This window comes from Danio aesculapii, chromosome 4, assembly GCF_903798145.1.
Source record: "Danio aesculapii chromosome 4, fDanAes4.1, whole genome shotgun sequence".
In the NCBI taxonomy this organism is placed as follows: Eukaryota; Metazoa; Chordata; class Actinopteri; order Cypriniformes; family Danionidae; genus Danio; species Danio aesculapii.
This window is the reverse complement of record NC_079438.1, coordinates 57,813,826-57,836,372: the sequence shown is the minus strand read 5'-3', so window position 1 is coordinate 57,836,372 and position 22,547 is coordinate 57,813,826. Positions and strand designations below refer to the sequence as shown.

Genomic DNA, 22,547 nt, shown 5'->3' with positions numbered 1-22,547 from the left:
TTATTTGCCATTAAGTTTCCAACAGAATATCCAATTCAACTCTATTCAAGTGTATTTGTATAGCACTTTCTACAATAGATATTGTTTCAAAGCAGCTTTACAAGAGGAGCACAAGTTATGTATACAGACATCGTTAACCTGCACATTTATTGCAAATGTCTCCTTTTTGATTAAAATTAGAGTTTATTTGTTTCTGTATAAAGCATGCGATGAGTAAATGGAGAGTGAGTGTTCATTTTTGGGTAAACTATGCCTTTAATTATAATAAAAAGCCGAAATGTGTATGAAGCACCTAATCATAAATAAACAAAATAAAGTAGGTGCATTTGGTAGTAGTATATTCATAAATGTGGTAACAATAGCCAGGAATCCAATACTTTAGGACGGAGACCACCAAACTAGGGCCCACAGGCCAAAGTTGGCCCATGATAATCTTTGATTTGGCCTATCTGAGAGGAGGAGAACAACAGATATTGTCATTTCTGATTTAACTTGACATTTACTTTAATTGGTAAGCTACAAAATAAGTTAACTGAAATTAAATGTTGTAAATGAATGGGATATTTTGTTTTTTAATGTAAATACTGTCACTTGACAGATAGAGTACAATAAACAAGACATTGACAACTTGAGCAGTGTATACAGCATTGAACTCTGTGTTATAACATGATTTTTTTTTGTTTTTAATTGTAATTAAATTAATTATAAGACAATGCATTAGGTAATACGATTAATGTTTGCTATTTATTTTTAAACATTATGAAATTAGGAAATTACTTCACTTTAATGCAATACAGTTTGCTTTATTTACCTTCAGCCTACAACTCTCAATCAAGTTTTGGTTTTTAGCCATAAGTAAAAGTTTGGCCACCTCCGTTTTAGGACAAGGTGACTTTCTTTACGAGGACACACTCTGACCTCTGCTGGTGATATATGGTCATTGCATGTGTTTCTGTATTTTTAAAGCAGCGCCCTCATCTGGCCATTAGTTATTCTTATATACAGCAACAGGTCAAAGACGAAAATGTAATTAAGAGTGTCGTTTTATTTATTTATTATTAAGAGCAGAAAATATCTGCATCATAGCTTTTTATCACCATTTACTTAAGATTTAATGTAACAAGCAGCTTATATGGGCTACAAAAATACAAATTGTGTCAGGAATATTATATTGTCAGTCATTTAATGACTAATAGCTTAAAGATCACAATGCATCCCTTAAATCTTACTCTAATAATTGTTATACAATTGCTCATTACATTTGTCAGAAAGAGGTATTTATGGTATAAAGCAATTAACAAACCATTAAGACTTTTAGCTCAATGAACTAAATTATTACTTGGATGTTGGGTAGGATGTAGAACAAGTTGATGCATAAGTTAGCCAATATCTTAAGCCACTATAGTTAATAGTTGTAATTGGTGCTACCAATAGGGTTTTCCAATAAAAATTAAAAAGTATAATAATTGCATGATAACCTGTCCTTTTAATCAGATTTGTTTTACATAATTGAAACATACAAGTGTATTCACCATCATTGCATTTAAGGCTTTGTATATAAAAGAATATAATGGTCACGCATTAGTTGAATTCATTTTCTAAAATTAATTAGAACACATTATTAATAATCATATTTATTGTTATGACCTTTATTAATGCATTAAAATCTATTGGTTTACAGTGCATGCACTGCGAGTAAACAATTGAATGACCTCATTTTTATTCACATTTTAACACAATAAATAGATACTTTAAGAAATGTATTGTTGTCAGTTAATGCATTAATGAAACCTTTTAATAAAGTGTAAACCAAAACCATTTTGAGGACATTTCAGGCTATGACCAACAGGAAACGTCTCAGGTTTACTAAAAGCAGATAAATAAGCATTGAAAATATGAAGCACAATTAAAAACATCAGTGTGTGAACCCTCTAATCAATTATCTTACATTTTTAAAGTTCCATGCACTAAAACAATGAAACGAGACCAATCTAGTGAAGAAAAATTTATTAATTGGCAAAAATAGTCTAAAAATTGTAAATGAATATCTTACATGATGTAGTCCACCCCAATCATGAGCAATTAATTATACATGTGGACTGAACACCAAGGACAATGCAGAACAATGCAACAGTTCAAATGGCAATTAAAATGTTCATTTATAGAGCTGTTACTGTTTGCAGAGACACAATTAGTTTTATATTCAAGACAAAAATGGACTTACCTCTCAGTCCAGATGACTATGGGTGTGAAACAGGAACCCAGAATGAAGCGGTTTGTCCATTTCACTACTGAGTGGTTGCAAGAGCCACTAGAATAATTTCAACATTCAACTTGCCCTGATTACATTAATAAACCGTCAAACAAGCCAGAACCCACAGGCTTTAAATGGGAAACGCATGAATTTACATCAACTTTCCACCAAAACAGATAAAAACTGACACAGGAGTCAGGAATGTGTTCAAATGCATTGCTCAAGACAAAAATAAAATGTCACTATTTACATTAAAGCATTGATGGACTTATTTCCTGCTTAAGCAAATGTTGCATGTAGAAAAATTGAGCACTACCCTTTTATCAAGTGATGCACACATACTAGAAATATATACACAATGTTAAAATTTAGCATTTTTAAAAAGCTTCTGAATCTAGCAGAATCAAACATAATATGGCCTGAATGTATACACACACGCACACTAAAAACAATGGAAATGTGCATATTTTACAAATGCAAAAAAATATGCATCAGATAATATTTATGAACCAAAATCACTTCAAAAAAAAGCTGAATTTGGAGGAAAAAATTAAATAAAAGCAGCATTTCACAGAATTGAAAGGAGTTGATGCAATTATAATCAAGAAAACCATTCAGAAATGATTAAAAACATTAAATCTACAAGAATTTGCAAATATTTTGAGGTTAAAATAAAGATTTACACAATTTTTCCTTAAACTGGGTTCTTTACACACTACATGAACCTCTTTAAATTATGTAAACAATATAAAGGCATGGAATATATATATATATATATATATATATATATATATATATATATATATATATATATATATATATATATATATATATATATATATATATATATATATATATATATATATATATATATATAGCTCATTAGTTAAAAAAAGAGCCAAAATGTGCTTCCTAAATAAAATAAATAAATAAAAAAGGTGCATTTTTGTACAATAAATAAAGCATATTAAGCCAGTTGACTAAATAATCAAGTATAAACAGTACACACTTTATTACAACACAGATTCTATTTAATAATCAAGCCAAAAGACACTTACAAACATTATATGGGTGATGGGAAGAGGGGAGGGGGGGAGGGAGAGAAACACGAAATGAAAAGATCCTAAAAACAAATCTAGCTAACTGACAATTTACAACATTATAGCAGTCGGAAAGTTGGTGTTTTTTTTTTTCTCTTTTGAACGAGCAGGCAAATAATTCACTTCCTTGGCCAAAACAAGCTGAACTGACTTAAGCACACAGCTACTTCCAAATAAAAGTACAAAATAAAAAGAGCTGCAGGGAATTAAGAGAGTGAGTATATAGTATTGTACAGAACTCTACTTTCTTTAGTGTGTCCGGAGTCCGGCGCTCTCCGTGACGGTGTTTGTGTGTGTGTGATGAATCCTCGTTGCTCCTGGCGTCGTCTCCTCCTCCTCCTCTTGCGTTCAGCTGAAAGGTGTCAAAATGAAGGTGGCAGTTTGTTTTGGGGCACTGAACCCAGAGAAAAAAACAAAACAAACAAAAAAACACACACACTTTTTCCCCCTCTACATCTACACACGCTCAGACCACCCCAGACATACACAGGCATGCAAAACCACAGATTCAGAACAGCATCGAAACTAAAGCAGACAGTATACGTTCAATCATTGTCTAAAGTCTGAATTTTTTGGTTCACAAATACACAGAAATTACTGCATTTTCCAGACAATAAGTCACACGTGGTCAAAATTGCATTGAGATGAAAAACAAATAAACAAACAAACACCTAATTTACACTGGGGAAAAAATCATATTTACTATTTTCTTTTCAAGAGGTTGCAAACTATTTATATGGGCTGAATGTAAAGAAACTAAGTCAAAGATTACTCATTTGATTAAATTCAGCCCATATAAATAGTTCGCAAAGACCTAAAAATAATAATAAAAATAGAGTAAATCCAATTTATATATTTTCCCAGTGTATTTTAAGCAAACTCAAACTAATGAGTGTAAAATTTTACAAAAACAGGTCAGAAATCACAGAGAAGCTCCACTGACAATAGGGCTGCACTATATATGGTTTCAGCATCAATATCGCAAATGTGATCATTCACAATAGTGACATTGCAGGATATGCAACGTTGAGTTTGTATTATAATTCATCATTTGCATGTGTTTTTAATACCTGTGATTGTATAATATTTTTAAAAGCACTCAGATATAAGAAACAGTACCATTTGTGACTTTACAAATGATTAATTTTATTAATTATTTTTATCATTCAATTACTGTACTTGAACTCAGATAATTGTTTCGATCTTCTTCTTGAATGTATTTATAGATTATAAATGCTTTCCAAATAGAGATATTGGGTGATCTGGTGAAATTATATTCATATCACAATATTTTATTTCATTTTTCCAATATCGCGATGCCCTAATTCTAACAATAACGCTACTGCTCAAAGTTTTACATAAATAAACGAGACCTTAGTTGTCAATTGCAAACATCACATACAGTTTAAAATACAGTACAATGTATTTAAAACAAGCAGGGTCAGATGAAATCTGCAGGGTTTTTTTTGTGTTGTCAAGATCCATCCATCCATCCATCCATCCATCCATCCATCCATCCATCCATCCATCCATCTATCTATCTATCTATCTATCTATCTATCTATCTATCTATCTATCTATCTATCTATCTATCTATCTATCTATCTATCTATCTATCTATCTATCTATCTATCTATCTATCTATCTATCTATCTATCTATCGTTTTGACCATCCTATCTATCTATCTCGCTATCTGACCGTCCGTATGTAGTTCTCTCTATCTATCCATCTATCTATCTATCTATCTGACCGTCCGTATGTAGTTCTATCTATCTATCTATCTATCTATCTATCTATTGTTTTGACCATCCTATCTATCTATCTCGCTATCTGACCGTCCGTATGTAGTTCTATCTATCTATCTATTGTTTTGACTATGCCATCTATCTATCTCGCCATCTGACTGTCCATCTGTAATGTTCTATCTATCCATCCATCGTTTTGACCATCCTAACTATCTCGTTATCTGACCATCCGTCTGTAAAGTTCTATCCATCCATCCGTCTTTCCATTATTTTGACCATCCTATCTATCTATCTATCTATCTATCTATCTATCTCTCAGCTGATTCACGTACAATAAATTAGACAAACTTGTTTCTCCTCATAATACATCAACTAAAAGACATTAAGAAAATTACTTTACAAATTATGTACACGTCTGCATATTTAATAAATAAATGTTTTAAACATACATTTATAAAGATTTTCATTAAGTAAATAAACTGAATAATGGGGTAAGTAATCTGCAGATTCCATCTGGGCCTAAAGAGTTATTTTGGACATCATATGAAGATTAAGATGATTAAAAATAATAATATGCAACTTATATTCTGGAAAATACAGTAGGCACAACTTTCAACATTAACTGCAGTCATAGAGATTTAATAACTTTAAATGCTAATATGCATAACACTGTACTTGATCCCTGGAAACAAATGCATCAATACAGTCTGAAGAGACAACACAAAAGCATTAAGACATTTGCATGCACAACATCTCATAGGAAATCTTCATATCTGACGTCTAGAATTATTTTATGACATTAACAAAACAGCACACATGGAAACTGCACTTCATGAGTTAACCAATATTAATGGCCACATGAAAAATGGTTTTTAGTCCCATAGAGAAACAAACCAACCAATACAAATGCATACAAATCAGCACCTGCAGATTTGAATGAGTGAAAAATGAAGTGCAATCATTTGGTAGTTTTGTCTTTATTTATGAAAATGAAAACCACACGAACAAGATGAAGATAAAGAATGATTTCAATTGACTACAGGATTGTTATAAAGTAAAACAAATACAAATTCCACCACATTAAGTGCAAAATAAACACATATGCAACTCGATGTATACAAATTCAGGGATTTATTGTACTGATTTGACATTATATTGGTTGATTTGTTTGTCTTAGTGGGTGTAAAACATGTATGATCTCTCAAACCAGTTTAACGCAATTGATCTTTTTGGGAGTTTGATGCACAATCATTTACAGGTATTTCATATTTTCCATAAGTAGATCTGATACGGTGTTAGATTTCCTAAAAGCATTGAACATCTATGGTTTCCATGATGCACTCGCACTCAATGCTTTTAGGAAAAGTAACATGCAATCAATGTTTATATATCTGCATATAAATGAAATTAAAATCTCAAAATGTGCAAAAACAATACAATTAAATTTCATGTTTTCATATCAATCCATCACTCATGATTAAATAACTCATCTACACATATTTTGGATACACTTTTTAGATGCATATACTTCTAAACTTTCATTTATTCATTTAATATCAAGCATTGGACTAGTCATTAAATTAAAATTACACTAGACTGAACCTGTATTTATTTCTACGTTAGTATATTTTCCCCATAGACAACAAATCCATTGTGAAGAATGTAAACATACAGTGTCCACTTTATCCCTGAGAAGGATCAAATACATTTGATTTCACATTTAATCCCCTCAAATGAAATGCATTTAATTTTAGATAAGAACTTACAGATTTATTTTCTACATTAACAGTTTATACGTTAACTTCCTCCAAAAAGTGGTTTATAGGAGAAGATGCATTTAAGTTGGTGAATTAAATAATGAAGAAAACCAAAAAATAGATTCTAGTGATTAAGTGGACACTGTAGAAACACAGGATCGGACAAATCATTATTTAAAATGTATATAAGATGATATGACTTCTTATTAAAACATTGGGTCTTACTAGATCCACTCACTTCTCAGACCACTTTGGTACAAGAAATGATCTCTTTCACTACACATTAACACATGGATGCTTTTGCAATGAATTCATCGATTCTACATTTTAGTCGGTTTGCAATGATAATTAGTACAATCAGAAACTACTACAACACAAGTTTGTCCAAACCCGAGACAGCATCTTATAAAAGCACAACAGGAATTTAAAGCGGTTCAGAAAATACCATTAAGAAAACTTACAGAGCTGCAAAACAATATAAATGGGCACTGCATCCACATATCCTAATAAACCTCTTAAAATATGACTAGGTATGAGGAAAATGGCATGAAGGGGCTGTGTGCAAGGGAAAGTGTTTTAATTGCTGTTGATAATGTAGAAAAGATTGTAAAGAAAGTGAAAATCATAAGAGTTTTCTGACTTGACTGTTCTGTATGAAAGCCTGTTGTTATTATGAAGGCTTCTGGGTGTTTTTACATTTGAATATTTGTGATGCTCTAACCCAGGGGTCACCAAACTTATTCCTGGAGGGCCGGTGTCTTGCAGATTTTAGCTCCACCCCTAATCAAACACACCTGAACAAGCTAATCAAGGTCTTACTAAGTATACTTGAAACATCCAGGCAGGTGTGTTGAGGCAAGCTGGAGCTAAACCCTGCAGGGACACCGGCCCTCCAGGACCGAGATTGGTGACCCCTGCTCTAACCTTTCAGGGCCATTCAAACAAAGCATGATAACTATAAAGAGAAATAAAACTGTGTCCACACCAGAAAATGATAACATTATTTTTAGTTATGCTTTTCTTTCTGCATTGTCCTCAGTGTGCTACTAGCGCATCTGACCAGTGAATCCAGCTCATGTAAACCAAGCAAACAGTGATTAGCTCATTGCAGAAAATGTGATGGAATAAAACTAATTATTTCTCCCTAACATATAAAAAAAAATGCCATAACTAGCACCAGAGGTATTTTTGGTGTTAATACTTAGTTTGCAAACCATCAAATTTAAATAATCATTTCCACCAATGTTATAACCAAATGTTTTCTAAATAGTCATTATATTTTAATAAGTTTTAAAGAGGGCTTAACATTGAGCAGTGCATCTCCACAACGTCATCTGTACATTTAAATTGCTTGATCCCTTTATATTTGAATGCATTTTGACTGGCTGTCAGTGTTTTATTGTTTATTAGCTGTAAAAAAAAAACAAAAAAAAAAACTCAATAATAACAATAATAAACGGCCTTTTAGTCTCAAATACAGAAGTGTGTGATTTGCAGAGATTTTAATATTATTGTGATAAGATGCTTTTTATGATAAGTTTTTTATGATAAGTGCTGTTCTCTCTTTTTTTTTGAGTAGTAAGAGCACAGAACACAAATTCAACCAAATTTTGCTGTTTATTATGGAAAATATATGTATAACTTTTTTTTTGTGTGTGTAATAAAAGTGAAACCGTATTGTTAAATTATACACACAGCCCCTTTAAATGTGCAAAATATCTCGCCTGATCCAAAGTGCATGTTTGTCTTTCAGAAAAACTGCAGTGGAGCAATATCAATAAGATGCCAATATAGTGCATATAATGTATACAAATTATTTCTTTCCCTGACTGGTGTTGCTGAAATTATGAGTTATACCGTAAAAGTTGATAATACAGAGGGAAAAACAACAAAAGCAACATATAATTGTTTTGTCAGATAATTGTTAGTGTCAATTTTTGTTAAGATTAAATTATTTCTCCAGAATTGCACTAAACAAAATGGACATTGTACTTGTGCTTAAAGTGAAACTCTTCATGCATTTTCTATTTGCTAAAAATGACTCTTACGTTAATAATTTTCATACATTTGAATGATTTGGTCTGTATGCATTTAAATAAAGTGCAAGTACAACACATCACAAATAATATTAATGTGTCCTCAGCATTTACAGTACAAATTTAGCCTGTAGTAAACAGGTCACAGCAATGCTTTAAAGTAAAAGATTGAGACACTGACAGTGATGCGTCTCAATTCTATATAGGTTTAAACACTGACTGTGAAAATATTTATTAAATATGTAAAATGAAAACAATCATATTTAAATCATTACAGACATCTTTACAAAACAAACAAAAAAGTAAATAAAAATAATTTAAGTCCCCTTTAGAAAAGCAATATAGCAGTTCTTCTCCATTCATACAGCATTGGTGGGGATCTTATAATACTATTAAATGCAGAATGTCCACTTCTGACTGTGGATTTGTTTTTAAATTTAAGGCAATAAATGTTAGAAGCAAGCTGACAGCGTAAACAGTGAAGAACTGCTACAACTGAAATCTCACATGAACAAACATGGACAATAAAACCCACGGAGCAATGTTAACTGACAAAAAATGTCAAATCCAGATAAGAAATTAACTAAAGACACTAAAAACTTGCAAATATTATGATTTAAACCTTCCAGATATACTAGTAAGATACACAAAGTGACGTCTGAAACCCTTTACAATATAAAACATTTAACTTGCTCTGACATGGGACACATTCAGAATGCTTTTTCTTAAATTATACTATACAGATGTGCGTGAAACTAAATAATTTAGACACAAGAAACTAACTAGACATGTATATAAACAATGCGATATGGCCGTGACAACTCAAGCTAAACACAAGACTACAGCAAAGGTGATAAGTGAAAATGCCAAGCAGATCAATTTGAGTCCAATCATTTGCTGTTTACAACAATTTAAATGGATGAACTTAAACACCCGAACCACAATTATTCTGTCAATCTCAAACGCACCTACAGAAACAATTCATAACCTGAGAAACATGATTTCGCTCATTCAGTTTCAATGTGGAATAGACACTGATTTTTCTCATCCAACTACAATGATTTTGACATCGATATTTCATAAATTCAAATGCAATACATGCTGAACTTCAATGCAATAGTCACTTAAGGCAACATGATCAGTATCAAGACAAAACTGGAATAGGTTTACAACTAGCAGCAAATGTCAACCTACATATGGACAAACACTAAAGTGCAGAAACTAATAATTTTCAATACATATAAATCTCTCCCATATACAACATGTGCAACAAATGCAGGACAGTTTATAGTCACTGGAGCTGATTTTTCACATTAAACTGCTTCAAGACCAGACACACAAATAGTAAAAGAATCAGAGTATTCAGATCACGCTATATTAATAAATAAAAAGAAAAAAAAATAGATTAGCTGTAGGGAAATGATAGCATTTGTCAGAATATTGTAGAATAAAAAAAACTTACTGTTGTTTGAACACCTTACCTGGGACGTCCTGAGCTCTGCATGATAAGATGCATCCTGAATGAAGAGGAGGGAAAGACAGACAGAGACAGAGAAACATGTAAAGATACACACCTTCTTCTCCCACTAACGGTGGCGATATTCCCTCTCGCGTTCTCTGTCTCTCTCGCGGTCTCTGTCTCGCTCACGATGGCGGTCTCTCTCTCGGCTGCGCTCCCGGTAGTAATCCTCGTGTCGGTCTCGACTGCGAGATTTGTGCCGGCGGCTCTTCTCACGAGAGCGACTGTGGTCTCGCTCCCTGGACCGCTCCCGTCGGCTTAAGGATGAAAAGCAAAGAAAATATGAAGTATTAAATTAATAAATGAACAAACCTGGACAATACAAATAGACACTGTCTGAGTTTAAAAAACAAAACTTATTATATTTTATACATAATTGACACTAACTGCTTTAAATTTTAAGCATTTTCCAATGTATTTTTTGTGCAGGACTGCATTTAATTCATATAGTAATTTCATTTATAATGCATTTTCTTAAACCCAAAGTGCTACATTGAAAACAAAATGATTTGACAGGATCATGAAAATCTCTGACATCATTTATAATTAAATTTCCACTTACTAAAATCCATTGCATCCCTGATTTAAATCTGCCATGGCACTGGTAATACAAACGAGGTCTCAAAATACGCATCATGTATATGTAAGATCATGCAAACCTTATGCATCATCCTCCAAAGCAAACACAGCTAGATCCACAAGACCCTTACCCTGCCACAGAGCCATACGATTTGGACTCGATTCCATGCAAGCAGTCCTGCAGTGAGCTGATGAGAACTTTGCAGCGGTCGTCAGCAGAAACCTTTGACTGCTTGATCAGAGAGATAGCAGTCACCAGAGTCTCTATAGCACTGCCGTAATCAGCTGAAAAAACAGACACGGTTTAATCTCCACATAACACACCAAACCAAATATCTGCTGGGTGTGATGGTTTCCACACCTGCACTGGCATCTGAAACGGCTCTTGAAATAGCGCTGCTGGAAATCGCTCTGTTCCGGTTCATGATCTCCTCAAACTCAGCTTCGCTCAGAGGAGTGCGAGACGCATCCATGTCCCTGAAACACAAAAAGCTGACTAATGAAGACATGCAAAGTAAAAGCATGAGTCAGAGCGAACTGTAATGCTTCAGGGGTTCAAATTCACACAAGAGCTGCAGTGCTGTTAGTGCTGAATCACAATGCATCACATGTTAAATTGAAGTGATGCACAGACATTTCAGCAATTAAAAACTAAAGCGATGCCAAAATAAAAGATCATCCACATACAAGATGGACAATTAAAACGGAAAAATTATAATCAATTTTATTTTGTTATAATATTATTATTTTATATTAACAAAATGTAATCAAGTTTGGCTGTCAGTATTAAAGTGAAACGTAAAATGATTAGAAACATTTCAAAGGGCACATAGTTTACCTCTTTTTTATGATTTGATATTAATATTACGGTTCTTCTGAGTGTGCCAGTTTAGGTTCAGTTTAAACCACAATTCAGATTGTTTTATTATAATGTGTTAAAAAGTGTCATGTTGGGGGCGTGTCCACAGTACGCTGATTTAGGGGTGTGTTGCTTCACATGTAAATTAGTTTCGGCTTCCCGCCAACGTAACAAGGGGGCGGGGCCATGAGCTCACCCGCTCTGCGTTTGCAACAGTCTGACAGGCAGACTCAGAGAAGGAGTGAGAGGATCACCATTTAGTCGTACATGTACGACTCTGACACAGACCAAGCAGAGAGTACAAAATCATTTGTGTCTTTGTACAGTTTTTCAGCCAACTGTGTGCTAGTTTCAAGTGCCGAGCTTGTACACAGAAACTAATAACCATGCACACTGAATTAACCTTGACTGAGGCACCGGATGCGCCGCTCGAAGCCGCGACACGGCACATCAGACACTCTCTGTGGCGCAGCAGAAACGTGAAGTGTCCCGAATCGTCGCGCCACGCATTTTTTAATTCTAAACATAGGTTTCTGCAGCGGTCCGCTGCGCCCAGCCTTCGACTTGAGTGTACCCTGATAGAAACCTATGTTTAGAACTCTAAAACGCATGCTAGTTAAGATCACAGGGAGCTTCTGGGATCGCGAGAAATGCAAACGGCTGAAGTATAAGGTAGACTCAATGAGAAGTACACGTGTTTGCAAACCTACCTAAAGATACAACCAATAATTCCGATTAGAGCGATAATGTGGAGAATATTGATCTTGTGTTGAGCCCAATGAGCCTTACATCTAAAAATAGAGCTAGCGTGTTCCTTTAGTGATATCGCTTCGACTCACGCTGAAAATGGCGGACGTGAATCAACAAACTGAGGATATGATGACGCGCCTGTCAATCAATATTGGTGGGCGGGGGGACCGCTCTCCTACGTAAAGTTGCGGTCGATCTGAAAACCGCTCCAATTGGTCCACCGTTTTTTTATGTTGTTAAATTGAAAAAAAAGCACTGGGTGTGCTTATATCACCCCAATATGACGGTCTATACACCATACATGCATATGTGTCTGTCCAAACAGCTTGAAAAGTAGATTTTTTACCATAGGTGCCCTTTAATGACATCTAAATGTGCTCACACTGGGAAAAAAATATTTCCATCAAGCATAATTACAGACTTTCATCATCATCTGTGTATCTTTCTGAGTACACTATAAAGACTGTACATTTGACTGCACACATACACTTTGAACTTTATAGAGTAGAATTGTAGTCGTGGGCGACGCGTTTATTACCTGCCACCAGGAAAGTCTCTGTCGTAAGGAGGCGGGCGGCCGTAGGGGTCTCCAGGTGGGGGTCCTCTGCCGTCAGATGATGGCATGTTGTTTCCAGGCGGTGGGAAGAAGGCCGGGTTGACATGAGGAGCTGGTGGTGGACCTCCAGGTGGGGGTCCCTGCATGTGCGGTGGAGGTGCGAGGCCAAGCGGGGGTCCTAAGGGACCAGGTGGACGGGGAGGGAAGGGTCCTGGAGGGGGTGGTCCCTGCTGAGGTGGAGGGGGGCCTGGGGGAGGCCCATATCCCGGTGGAGGAGGCCCAGGAGGCATTGGGCCCATTGGAGGTTGCCCGAACTGACCAGGAAACATGACAGGTGGAGGAGGACGGTCTCCTCTGTTAGGGGGTCCGCTGAGAGGAGGCGGCAGACCTTGTCCAGGTGGAGGGGGGCCTGGGGGTCCCAGGGGCCCAGGTGGGCCAGAGGGAAGACGTGGTAGGCCCTGCATACCTGGAAGGTTTGATGCATTATATTTTGATGCAGAGGGGAGAAGGGATTACAAAAGCTTAAAGTTGAAATCAAAACTAACCATATGATTTTGAGAGCTCAGACTGCTAGTTTTGTGGTGAACATTAAACATCACCCATTCTTCATTTAGGACATTTTTCAATAGGACAATTGATCAACTTTTTCTGATTCACTTGGGAAGTGACCCATCCACCTCAGAGTCTCAGACCAAAGCTGGCGCTACGCGTTCAGCTCCTTCATCTTCCATTCTGAGCTCCTCAACTGGACAGAATCATCCAAACCCTATACTAAATCCTATGACCTAATCCTGTGTCCTCTAAAAATGTTAACAGTGCTCTATATTTAAGGCTATCTCTCAGGCCTTTCCCAAGAAGGTCTATATGACATTCACTGGCCTATTTGGAACATTACTGAACAGATAATTACGTTGTTCCTTATATCTATTGCAGACAAAATGTGCACATTCTACTATTTCAGTAACACTGCACTCATCACACATACCGTTTCCATGCTTCATCATTAATGCAGGTGTTGCATTTAATCCAGTGACCCAACCTTAACCTTGAAATTATTACTTCTTCCTTTCTGTGTCTCCCATGAAATTGTTCCTTTCTCCCAACAGCTTTGACAATATTATAAAACCACCACTCGTGTTGCTGTTTTCCCATCTTTGTTGCCAAATATTTGTATTTCCTTATTAATCACTGATCTCATTTCATTCCTTCCCAAAGGTACTTTAATATTTACTTGATTTTTTTAATGATTCTTTTGCCAATTTATCTGCCATTTCATTTCCTAATATTCCAATACGTGCTGGTACCAAACAAAAAGTACATTTATACCCTCTACTTTCAGTCTGTATAATATTGTATGAATTTCCATTATTAAATCTTCTCTATCAGTTTTTGTAGATATTATAGTTAAGTGAAGATGCAGAATCTGAACAAATTACAATCCTATTTGTTTCCACCTATTGCAAACCTATAATTATAGCTGTTAGTTCTGATGTTTATACTGACAATTAAAAGCTGACTCTTGTTCAAGCTCATACCTGGAAAGTGTGGTGGTGGTCCACCAGGTCCAACCGGCCCAGGGAAGCGGTCTCCTTGTCCAGGTGGCCCAGGAAAGCGTCTCTGACCTTTGCCAGGAGGGAATCCTCCACCTCGAGATCCTGAGCCTGGAGGACCAGCCTTCCCCTCTCCTGACATCTGTCCTGACTGTGTGCCTGTGCAGACCCAAAACACACTCTTCTAAACTGCAGCACACATACAGCAACGCTATGTTCACTAAGTAAGTTTAAAGTCCCGTGAAATCAAAATTAACATTAGATGTTGGTTTTAAGGGTATCTATAGTCTAGTGTGCTCCAAAACAGCAACAAAATTCACATTTACAATATAAAAACATAAGTTGCAGATTGCCACTTTATCTTAAACGGATCATGATTTTTTTTTCCTAATCAAATCTGCTGGCCAATCAAATGCATATATTTGACACGTCCCACCCGTTTTTTTTAAGGGGAAGGAGCTATTCTATGTCCCACCCTGTCTTCACATTTCAGCTGAAATTATGTCACACATCAAACAAAAAATGCACATTTCAAAGCAATTCACGGGACCTTTATGATAATGTGAATTGTCGAATCCTCTGCGCTCACTTTTTCGTGACTGCATCTCGAACTGGCTGAGAGACTGTTTGTTGCAAGGGGTGACGATCGGGTTTTGTCCGTGGCAGCTCCGTTTAGACAACAGATCCATAAGCTTCCTGGAAGAGGAATCTGATCCCACGCAGACCAGAGCAAACCTTTAAAAGCAAAGTAAATCGACAGTTTCAAATGCCACAGAGGTAAGGGTGAGAGCATGGCTGATCTTTATTTCACAAACCAGACAAAAATGGCGTTGACTTACCCTTTAGACTGGCCATTTGCTCTGTTCTCAAAAAACTTAATCTCTAGCAACATCATTAATGCCAATTGAACGAATAGCATCTGTTAAATCTTCATCAGTGGTCCACTGTAAAAAGAAAAACACATCATCATTGCATACACTTAACATTTTATGTTATTAGATGATGAGATGGTGCATTTATAGGTCACACTTTCAATTAAAATTGCAATATGTTTGAAAAAGACCATTTTAATGCATGTTTTGCCTGCGTTTTTGTTGCTTTTACATAGTTTTGACAATGAGGTGTCTATAGCATTTGTGTTTCAAATGCTTTGATGAATGAATCATTTTGTGAAGCAATTGGTTCAACTGATATTATTATTATTATTATTATAGTAACAGGACTGACCCATGTGAGGTTTCCGATGTACAGAGCGATCCGTTTGCCATTGTAGGTGTAGACGACATTAGCTGGAGCCCCTTTGGAGCCCTCGTTGCCTCCAGGTGCCGGAAGGGAATCCAGGTAATCTCGATCCTCAGGTGCGTCCCCGTGTTGGCAGATGGAGAGATGACATCATCATACAGGTCAATCTGGTCATGAACAGGATAATCCGACTCCTGTTTGTGGAGACAAGAGTGTAATTATGAAATATTCACAGAAGAACTCAGATTTTCAACTGAGTTTATATTATCCTGGTAGTGAAGTTCAGTCATTTTTGAGGACTTAATTTATTTAGTTCGTCAGAACTGCGTGAAAGTGATCGAAGTGTTTGATAATATGTAAACCAAATGAAAAAAAACATGGACATCATGATGCTGATGTTAATGATTCTGCATAAATGTATTGCAGTTATTAATAAGAATCATTTTATAAATGAACACTGCCAAATTGTGTGAAGATTCAGATATGATTCATGATTTTATCATGGCAAGAACATTTCAATAATAAATATACAATTAAAAACAACAAATAAATGAATACATAAATTAAATAATTTTTGTGTTAATACATGATAAGAATTCTAAGAGTTTCCTGGGGTCACTTAGTTAAAAATGTCCTTAAGAAAGAGTTCATTTCATAAAAAAAGTCTTCTGGTATAATTAAAAGCAAGAGAGTCCAATAAAATGTGTTTTTACAGTAAGGGGAGCTGTGCAGTACAAACATTGAGTGGGGTCTTCACCTTTAAGTAAAAAGCCGAGGGTTAATCTTGGAAGTCCAATACGACATCTAATAAAAATCACTTCATTAAATCTAGTCTTAATTCTGTTTGAGATTTCAGGTTGGATTTTATACTATTTTTATTATTTTCTAATGTATCCCACCCGTCTCACCACTTATTTAAAATGAAAACGTTGATATTTGGTGAAGATTGAGCTATAAATCAATCTACAAAAAGTTAAATAGTTTAGTTATTATTGGCACAGCATACAAACAAAATATTACTAAAAGATTCTACGAACCTCAAATTGGAAACTACTCGTTTAGATTTACAGTCAAGATATTCAGTTTTACATTAAAGGTTTTATTCAACTTCTTTTGCCTATTTCAACATTTAACCAACAAATGATGGTTTATAAATCATTTAATATCTGAAATCTAAAATATAATCTAGTCCCCATGCAACTGCTAAATATGTTTTAAAACTTATTGAGTTATTATACATTTTAAATCAACATTAAATGACCACTAACGTGCAACTTAAATGTCCAGAATATTATTCTCTAATTAAATGTACCACATGCATACAGCTCATAAAGCACCTGTAAAGGGCAAATACTTGTAATTTGCACTAATACTGTCAACAATACATTCATTTACTTTGAACACCTTCGCAGATGATTTGCATTTTAGTGCAGTTCAATAAAACGAAACATCAGTGTGAAAATTAATCATACATCATCCTGTCAGTTCATTTAAGAGCGTCTGACACTTCATGAACACGTTCGGGGTTACTTTAATCGATCTGAAACAGAGATGCGTGTTGCTGAAGCGATGCTGTGCATCAACTCGGCCTGCTGTTTTTCTGCACGAGCAACAAACAATGAACACGCGCCGGAAAATATTGTGTTTCGCGTAATAAACACACGCTCTAATAGAAACTTTAACAAAATACTGATGTTATTATAACAAACCAACAAATTTTACGATAGCTACGTTTACATTTTAATATCCGCGTATACAAAAACAATGCTGGGTAGCTAACGTTAGCTGCTAAAGTTAGCAGACGCCCTACTAATTCTCCACGGAGTGCTGCACGTTACTGTGCGATTCTCTTTAATATGTACGTGCTGCACGATATATATGTATTATTAATTAAATATAAATGTTCAAAATAAAACTCACCTGGTTAAATTCCTCTTCTACATCCGCGTAAATATCGATGTGGTCAACACCGTCCGCCATTTTCTGTTTCGCTCCTCCTCCTCCTCGTTGCTCTCACTGCGCGTGAAGAAGAGACGCCAACGGGTGAAGCCGGAAATTCCCGCGCAAAAAAGCCAGACACGCCAATGTGCGTTTCCCAACTTCAGAATAAAAGTTACGTTCTTAAAATAGTTCTCGACTTATTATAATTACATCCCACTGTGTTTTATAATTTATTCATTATTTTATTCATTATTATTATTATTATTATTATTTTTATTAACATGGAATACACAATCTCGTAAAGGATTTCTTTTTATTATTAGTGTATTGATTTAATTATTATTTGTGGTCTGGTTCGGCAAATTAGGTAAAACTGGTTAGTCGGAAAAACATTTTACTTACATGGATAGCGTTGATCTACAAAAACAAGCAAGTGTATTATTTTATAATAGGGATGAATTTTAATTTCTTGTTGCCATTTAACTAAACGAGTTCTTAATTTAAAAAAATCCCGACTATATATTGTAATTTTCGCAAATCCCGTGTACACAGCATGGATTCTTGAAGAAAATAAATAGCACAGGGTACTGATTGGGACTCTTATTTTGAACAGGGGACTCAAAGCGTCCGCTCTCGCTCATATGAGCGCTACACACATCTTTCTCCATTGATTAAAGAACAAATATTTCATACTTAATGGCAGATCTATACAGTAATTCCGTTCAGTTCAAAACTGATTCACAGAAACCACTATAAAACTGGTGTTGCCTGTATACTATGTTCAAGAAGATGGCTGAATTGGTCCAGATTCGGGGGGACGGGTAAAGGTGGGTCGCTATCATACTGCTAATGCTGCATGCTCATTTACAATAACAGTCAGATTTGATCGCGTTGTTTATGTATTAAATGTAATGTTTTTATTTTCAGGGAGTGACTATCGTGAAACCTATTGTGTTTGGAAACGTCGCACGTTATTTTGGCAAAAAGAGAGAAGACGACGGACACACTCATCAATGGACAGTTTATGTGAAACCTTACAGAAATGAGGTTTATATTCAGCAATGTTTGCATAAATATGAAGGATAATATTCAAATGCTGTATATTAAGTTTATATTTGTCCTTTCCTCCTGATATTCTTAGGACATGTCTGCTTATGTCAAGAAAATACAGTTCAAACTGCATGAAAGTTATGGAAATCCTTTAAGAGGTTTGTTATTTCGTTTATATGAAAGTATTATAGTTTAATATTAATTGATGATTTTATCTTGCATAGTTTATGAATGTCGTTCATTTTATTTCAGTGGTTACAAAGCCTCCGTATGAGATTACAGAGACGGGATGGGGAGAGTTTGAGATCATCATTAAGATCTTCTTCATCGATCCAAACGAGAGACCAGTAAATGACATCATATGACTTTTGTTTTGTCTGTGTGTGCATTATTACATCTATTACATCTTTAAATGTAACAAAAGTACTTGCACTATATTTATATGAAAATCTAAACAGTGAAAAATGTTAAAAATGTGATAAAAAATGAAACAATCTTCTAGTGTTTAAGGGCTTAAAAATATAGACGATGTTTTACTGATAAGAGTACAAAAAATGATGCAAAATGTGTTTGTTTCTACTGTTAGATGATAAATTCAGGTTTAAAAGATGTTTTAATCATAAGATTATAAAAATAATGAAAAATGTGTTTGTTTCTACTGTTAGATAATAAATTCAGAGTTTTAAAAGATGTTTTACTTCATAAGATTATAAAAATAATGCAGAATGTGTTGTTTCTACTGTTAGATAATAAATTCAGGGTTTAAAAAGATTGTTTTACTTCATAAGATTATAAAAATAATGCAAAATGTCTTTGTTTCAAGTAGCAATCTTTCATGATGCGGGATACCACCTCTGCCCTCATTTTGAGCCAGGAAAACCCCTGAAATTATGAATGAATAATTACTGTATAGCTTAATAAATTCTTAAATTGTTTACAGTTTTCCATAACATTCCACCACTTTGAAGACCACAAAAATCCATTGAAAACCAGTAAATTAAATGAAGAAAAGCTTGAAGTTTTGATGTTTTTGTTTTCAGGTCACTCTGTATCATCTGCTGAAGCTCTTTCAGTCAGACTCCAGCGCCATGCCCAAGAAGACGGTCGTGTCCGAGTTCTACGATGAGATGGTGAGCATCTGATAAGCGCTGTGTGAAAATATAACATGAATGCACTCAAAACACAAGCCTCAAATCTGTGCCCTTCAGATATTTCAGGACCCGACAGCCATGATTGCAGCAGCTCCTGAACACCACCAGACAGCTGACGCTTGGCGCTTATAAACATGAGACCGAGTGTGAGTGCTGACATTTAAACTAGGGCTGTGAGATACATCCAAATGAATCAAAACATTGCAACAAATGAGCTATTAATACAAAAATTATCCTTGTAATTATCCTTATGATAACAAAATTATCTCAAAATACAAACAGATCTATATGTCGTTTTGTTTATTTTGTTCAAAAATCTGTTTGGATTTTAGTATTGATGCTGAATATGAGCAAGCAATCAAGCTATGTTCAGAAAGAAATAAGACGGCAACGACTAAATAACTATAAATAATATATTAATAACAACAACTTAAAAAATCTACTATTTATGTTACAAAATGTACTTATATTTTAGTTTTATTTAAATTAATAAACTACTTAATCAAGAAACGATTTCATTATTTCTTGAAATTAAATATTAGTAAGGAATTGACCACCAAAAAAAAACGAAGGCTATACATTTTTTTTGCTGTATTAGTTCATAAATACAAAGAAAAAACGCAAATGTTTTTATTTTCCTGATCATTCTTGATGTTTTTCAGGTTGATAAAACCTTATTTTATTTTTGAAATGTCGGATTTGTTTTATGCAAAAGTACAATATGGCTGCTCACATTCTGAAGTTGTACTGATGCTTTCTTTTCACCCCCAAATTTAAAACATATAATATTGTATCTCATCTCAAATTTCACATTATTTAGCATGCTATCACGTATCACATTTATCTTCAACATCGCACAGGCCTAATGTAAACTTCTCATAATCCCTGAAGATACTATAAGGAATCCCTGCAGTTCTGTTCCTGTGATCTAAACCCTCATATGTCACAGTTGCAGAGCTGGAGATACGAACTCGAGAAAAGCTGGAATCAGCAAAGAAAAAGACGAGTCTGGAGATCACGGAGCTGAAGGAGAGACTGAAGGCGTCCAGAGAAAACATCAACTTCTGAAGGGAGAGATCCGCAGACTGGAGGAGGACGACCAGATGAAGGAGCACTGAGGACAGCATCAGCTTCAGCCTTTAAAGGACTGATTATTTACTTTATTTTGCATTTGATACATATACATTACTGTTGTTGTTACATTACTGGTGTTCAGTTTTCTTGTCCAGCTCAATACAGCAACATGTGTGACTGCTTTTTGAATTTTTTGTAGCTCTAGCTGAGTGTTTTTGTATGAATAAAAACTTGTTTGGTTGGGAATTTAGTTCAATACAATTTACTTTATTAAAAATATGATATATATATATATCATAATGATAAATTTTATATATATATATAATATATATATATATATATATATATATATATATATATATATATATATATATATAATATATATATATACTATATAGTATATATAATATATAAACAACTTTATACCAAATAAAATTATATATGTAAACGCAACAAATTGTAAAAAATTACGTTATTTCTGTTACAACACTAACTTTTTTAGTTTTATTTAAATAAGTTTATTAATTCAAATAAAAATATATATAATATATATTTCTTTAAATGAATATTAAGGAATTGGACCCCCAAAATCTATATTTTAAGGCTAAAAGATAAATTATAGCGGATAGTGGATTAAAAAAATTATCCACTAGAGGCTGCTGAAGCACAACCACTGCAGTACCACTGTAATAACCACTAATATGTACAGTAATCATTCATTCATTTTCTTTTGGCTTATGCCAGCGGAATGAACTGCCAACTTATCCAGCATATGTTGTACACAACCATGTACAATATTATGACATGAAAATTATGTTTTTTTCGGTTATCCATTAATACTCCAACAAATATTATGTTTAGAATGTAAGCAAGCTATATATATATATGAAATATATACTGAAATATGTCTATATATATATATATATATATATATTATATATATATATATAGATATATATATATATATATATAATATATAGACATATTTCAGTTCACGCTGACTATACATAGTACTTATAATCTGCTAATATTACAATGAATATGTTATTTTTTTTTTTTAAAAAGTGCATGTTTCATAAGTATTTATTTTTAGTGCAGGAATATTCAACTACTCAGCTGGTGTATTAAATACGTCTAAAATTAAATTTTAAGATTAGTTGCCATGCACATACACTCGGGTGAATTTAATCAAAAAGTGAGGTAAGCTGGAAAGCTGGAGGCTCAAATTAAATACCTCAGTTTCTATAAATTATATATTATATTTGGTAAGGATCGAACAAATTACAATTTTAAACAATTATTACATTTGTAACAAACGTGTCCTCCACCCCTGGAGCAGCCCAGCAGTCAAATCAGGTGAAGATTTAATTATTTTAAAAAGTA

At 34.4% G+C, this 22,547-nt stretch overlaps 2 protein-coding genes across 2 annotated transcripts; one reads left to right on the top strand and one right to left on the bottom strand.

Moving 5' to 3' along the window:
* Positions 1-3,242: 3,242 nt before the first annotated feature.
* Positions 3,243-17,956, bottom strand: LOC130223415 (cleavage and polyadenylation specificity factor subunit 6-like). Its single transcript, XM_056456237.1, is given in 12 exon segments — positions 3,243-3,706; positions 10,468-10,669; positions 11,123-11,276; positions 11,353-11,468; positions 13,139-13,622; positions 14,692-14,865; positions 15,296-15,441; positions 15,546-15,592; positions 15,594-15,650; positions 15,934-16,076; positions 16,079-16,142; positions 17,869-17,956. Coding segments are annotated over 11 exon segments (1,635 nt in total). The 5' UTR covers positions 17,929-17,956; the 3' UTR covers positions 3,243-3,706; positions 10,468-10,479.
* Positions 17,957-18,666: 710 nt separating this feature from the next.
* On the top strand, positions 18,667-21,222 carry LOC130222608 (YEATS domain-containing protein 4-like). The gene is given in 10 exon segments (XM_056455147.1): positions 18,667-18,685; positions 18,688-18,716; positions 18,817-18,936; positions 19,031-19,097; positions 19,192-19,286; positions 19,980-20,069; positions 20,148-20,171; positions 20,173-20,236; positions 21,040-21,150; positions 21,153-21,222. Coding segments are annotated over 10 exon segments (675 nt in total). The 3' UTR covers positions 21,209-21,222.
* The last annotated feature ends 1,325 nt before the right edge of the window (positions 21,223-22,547 follow it).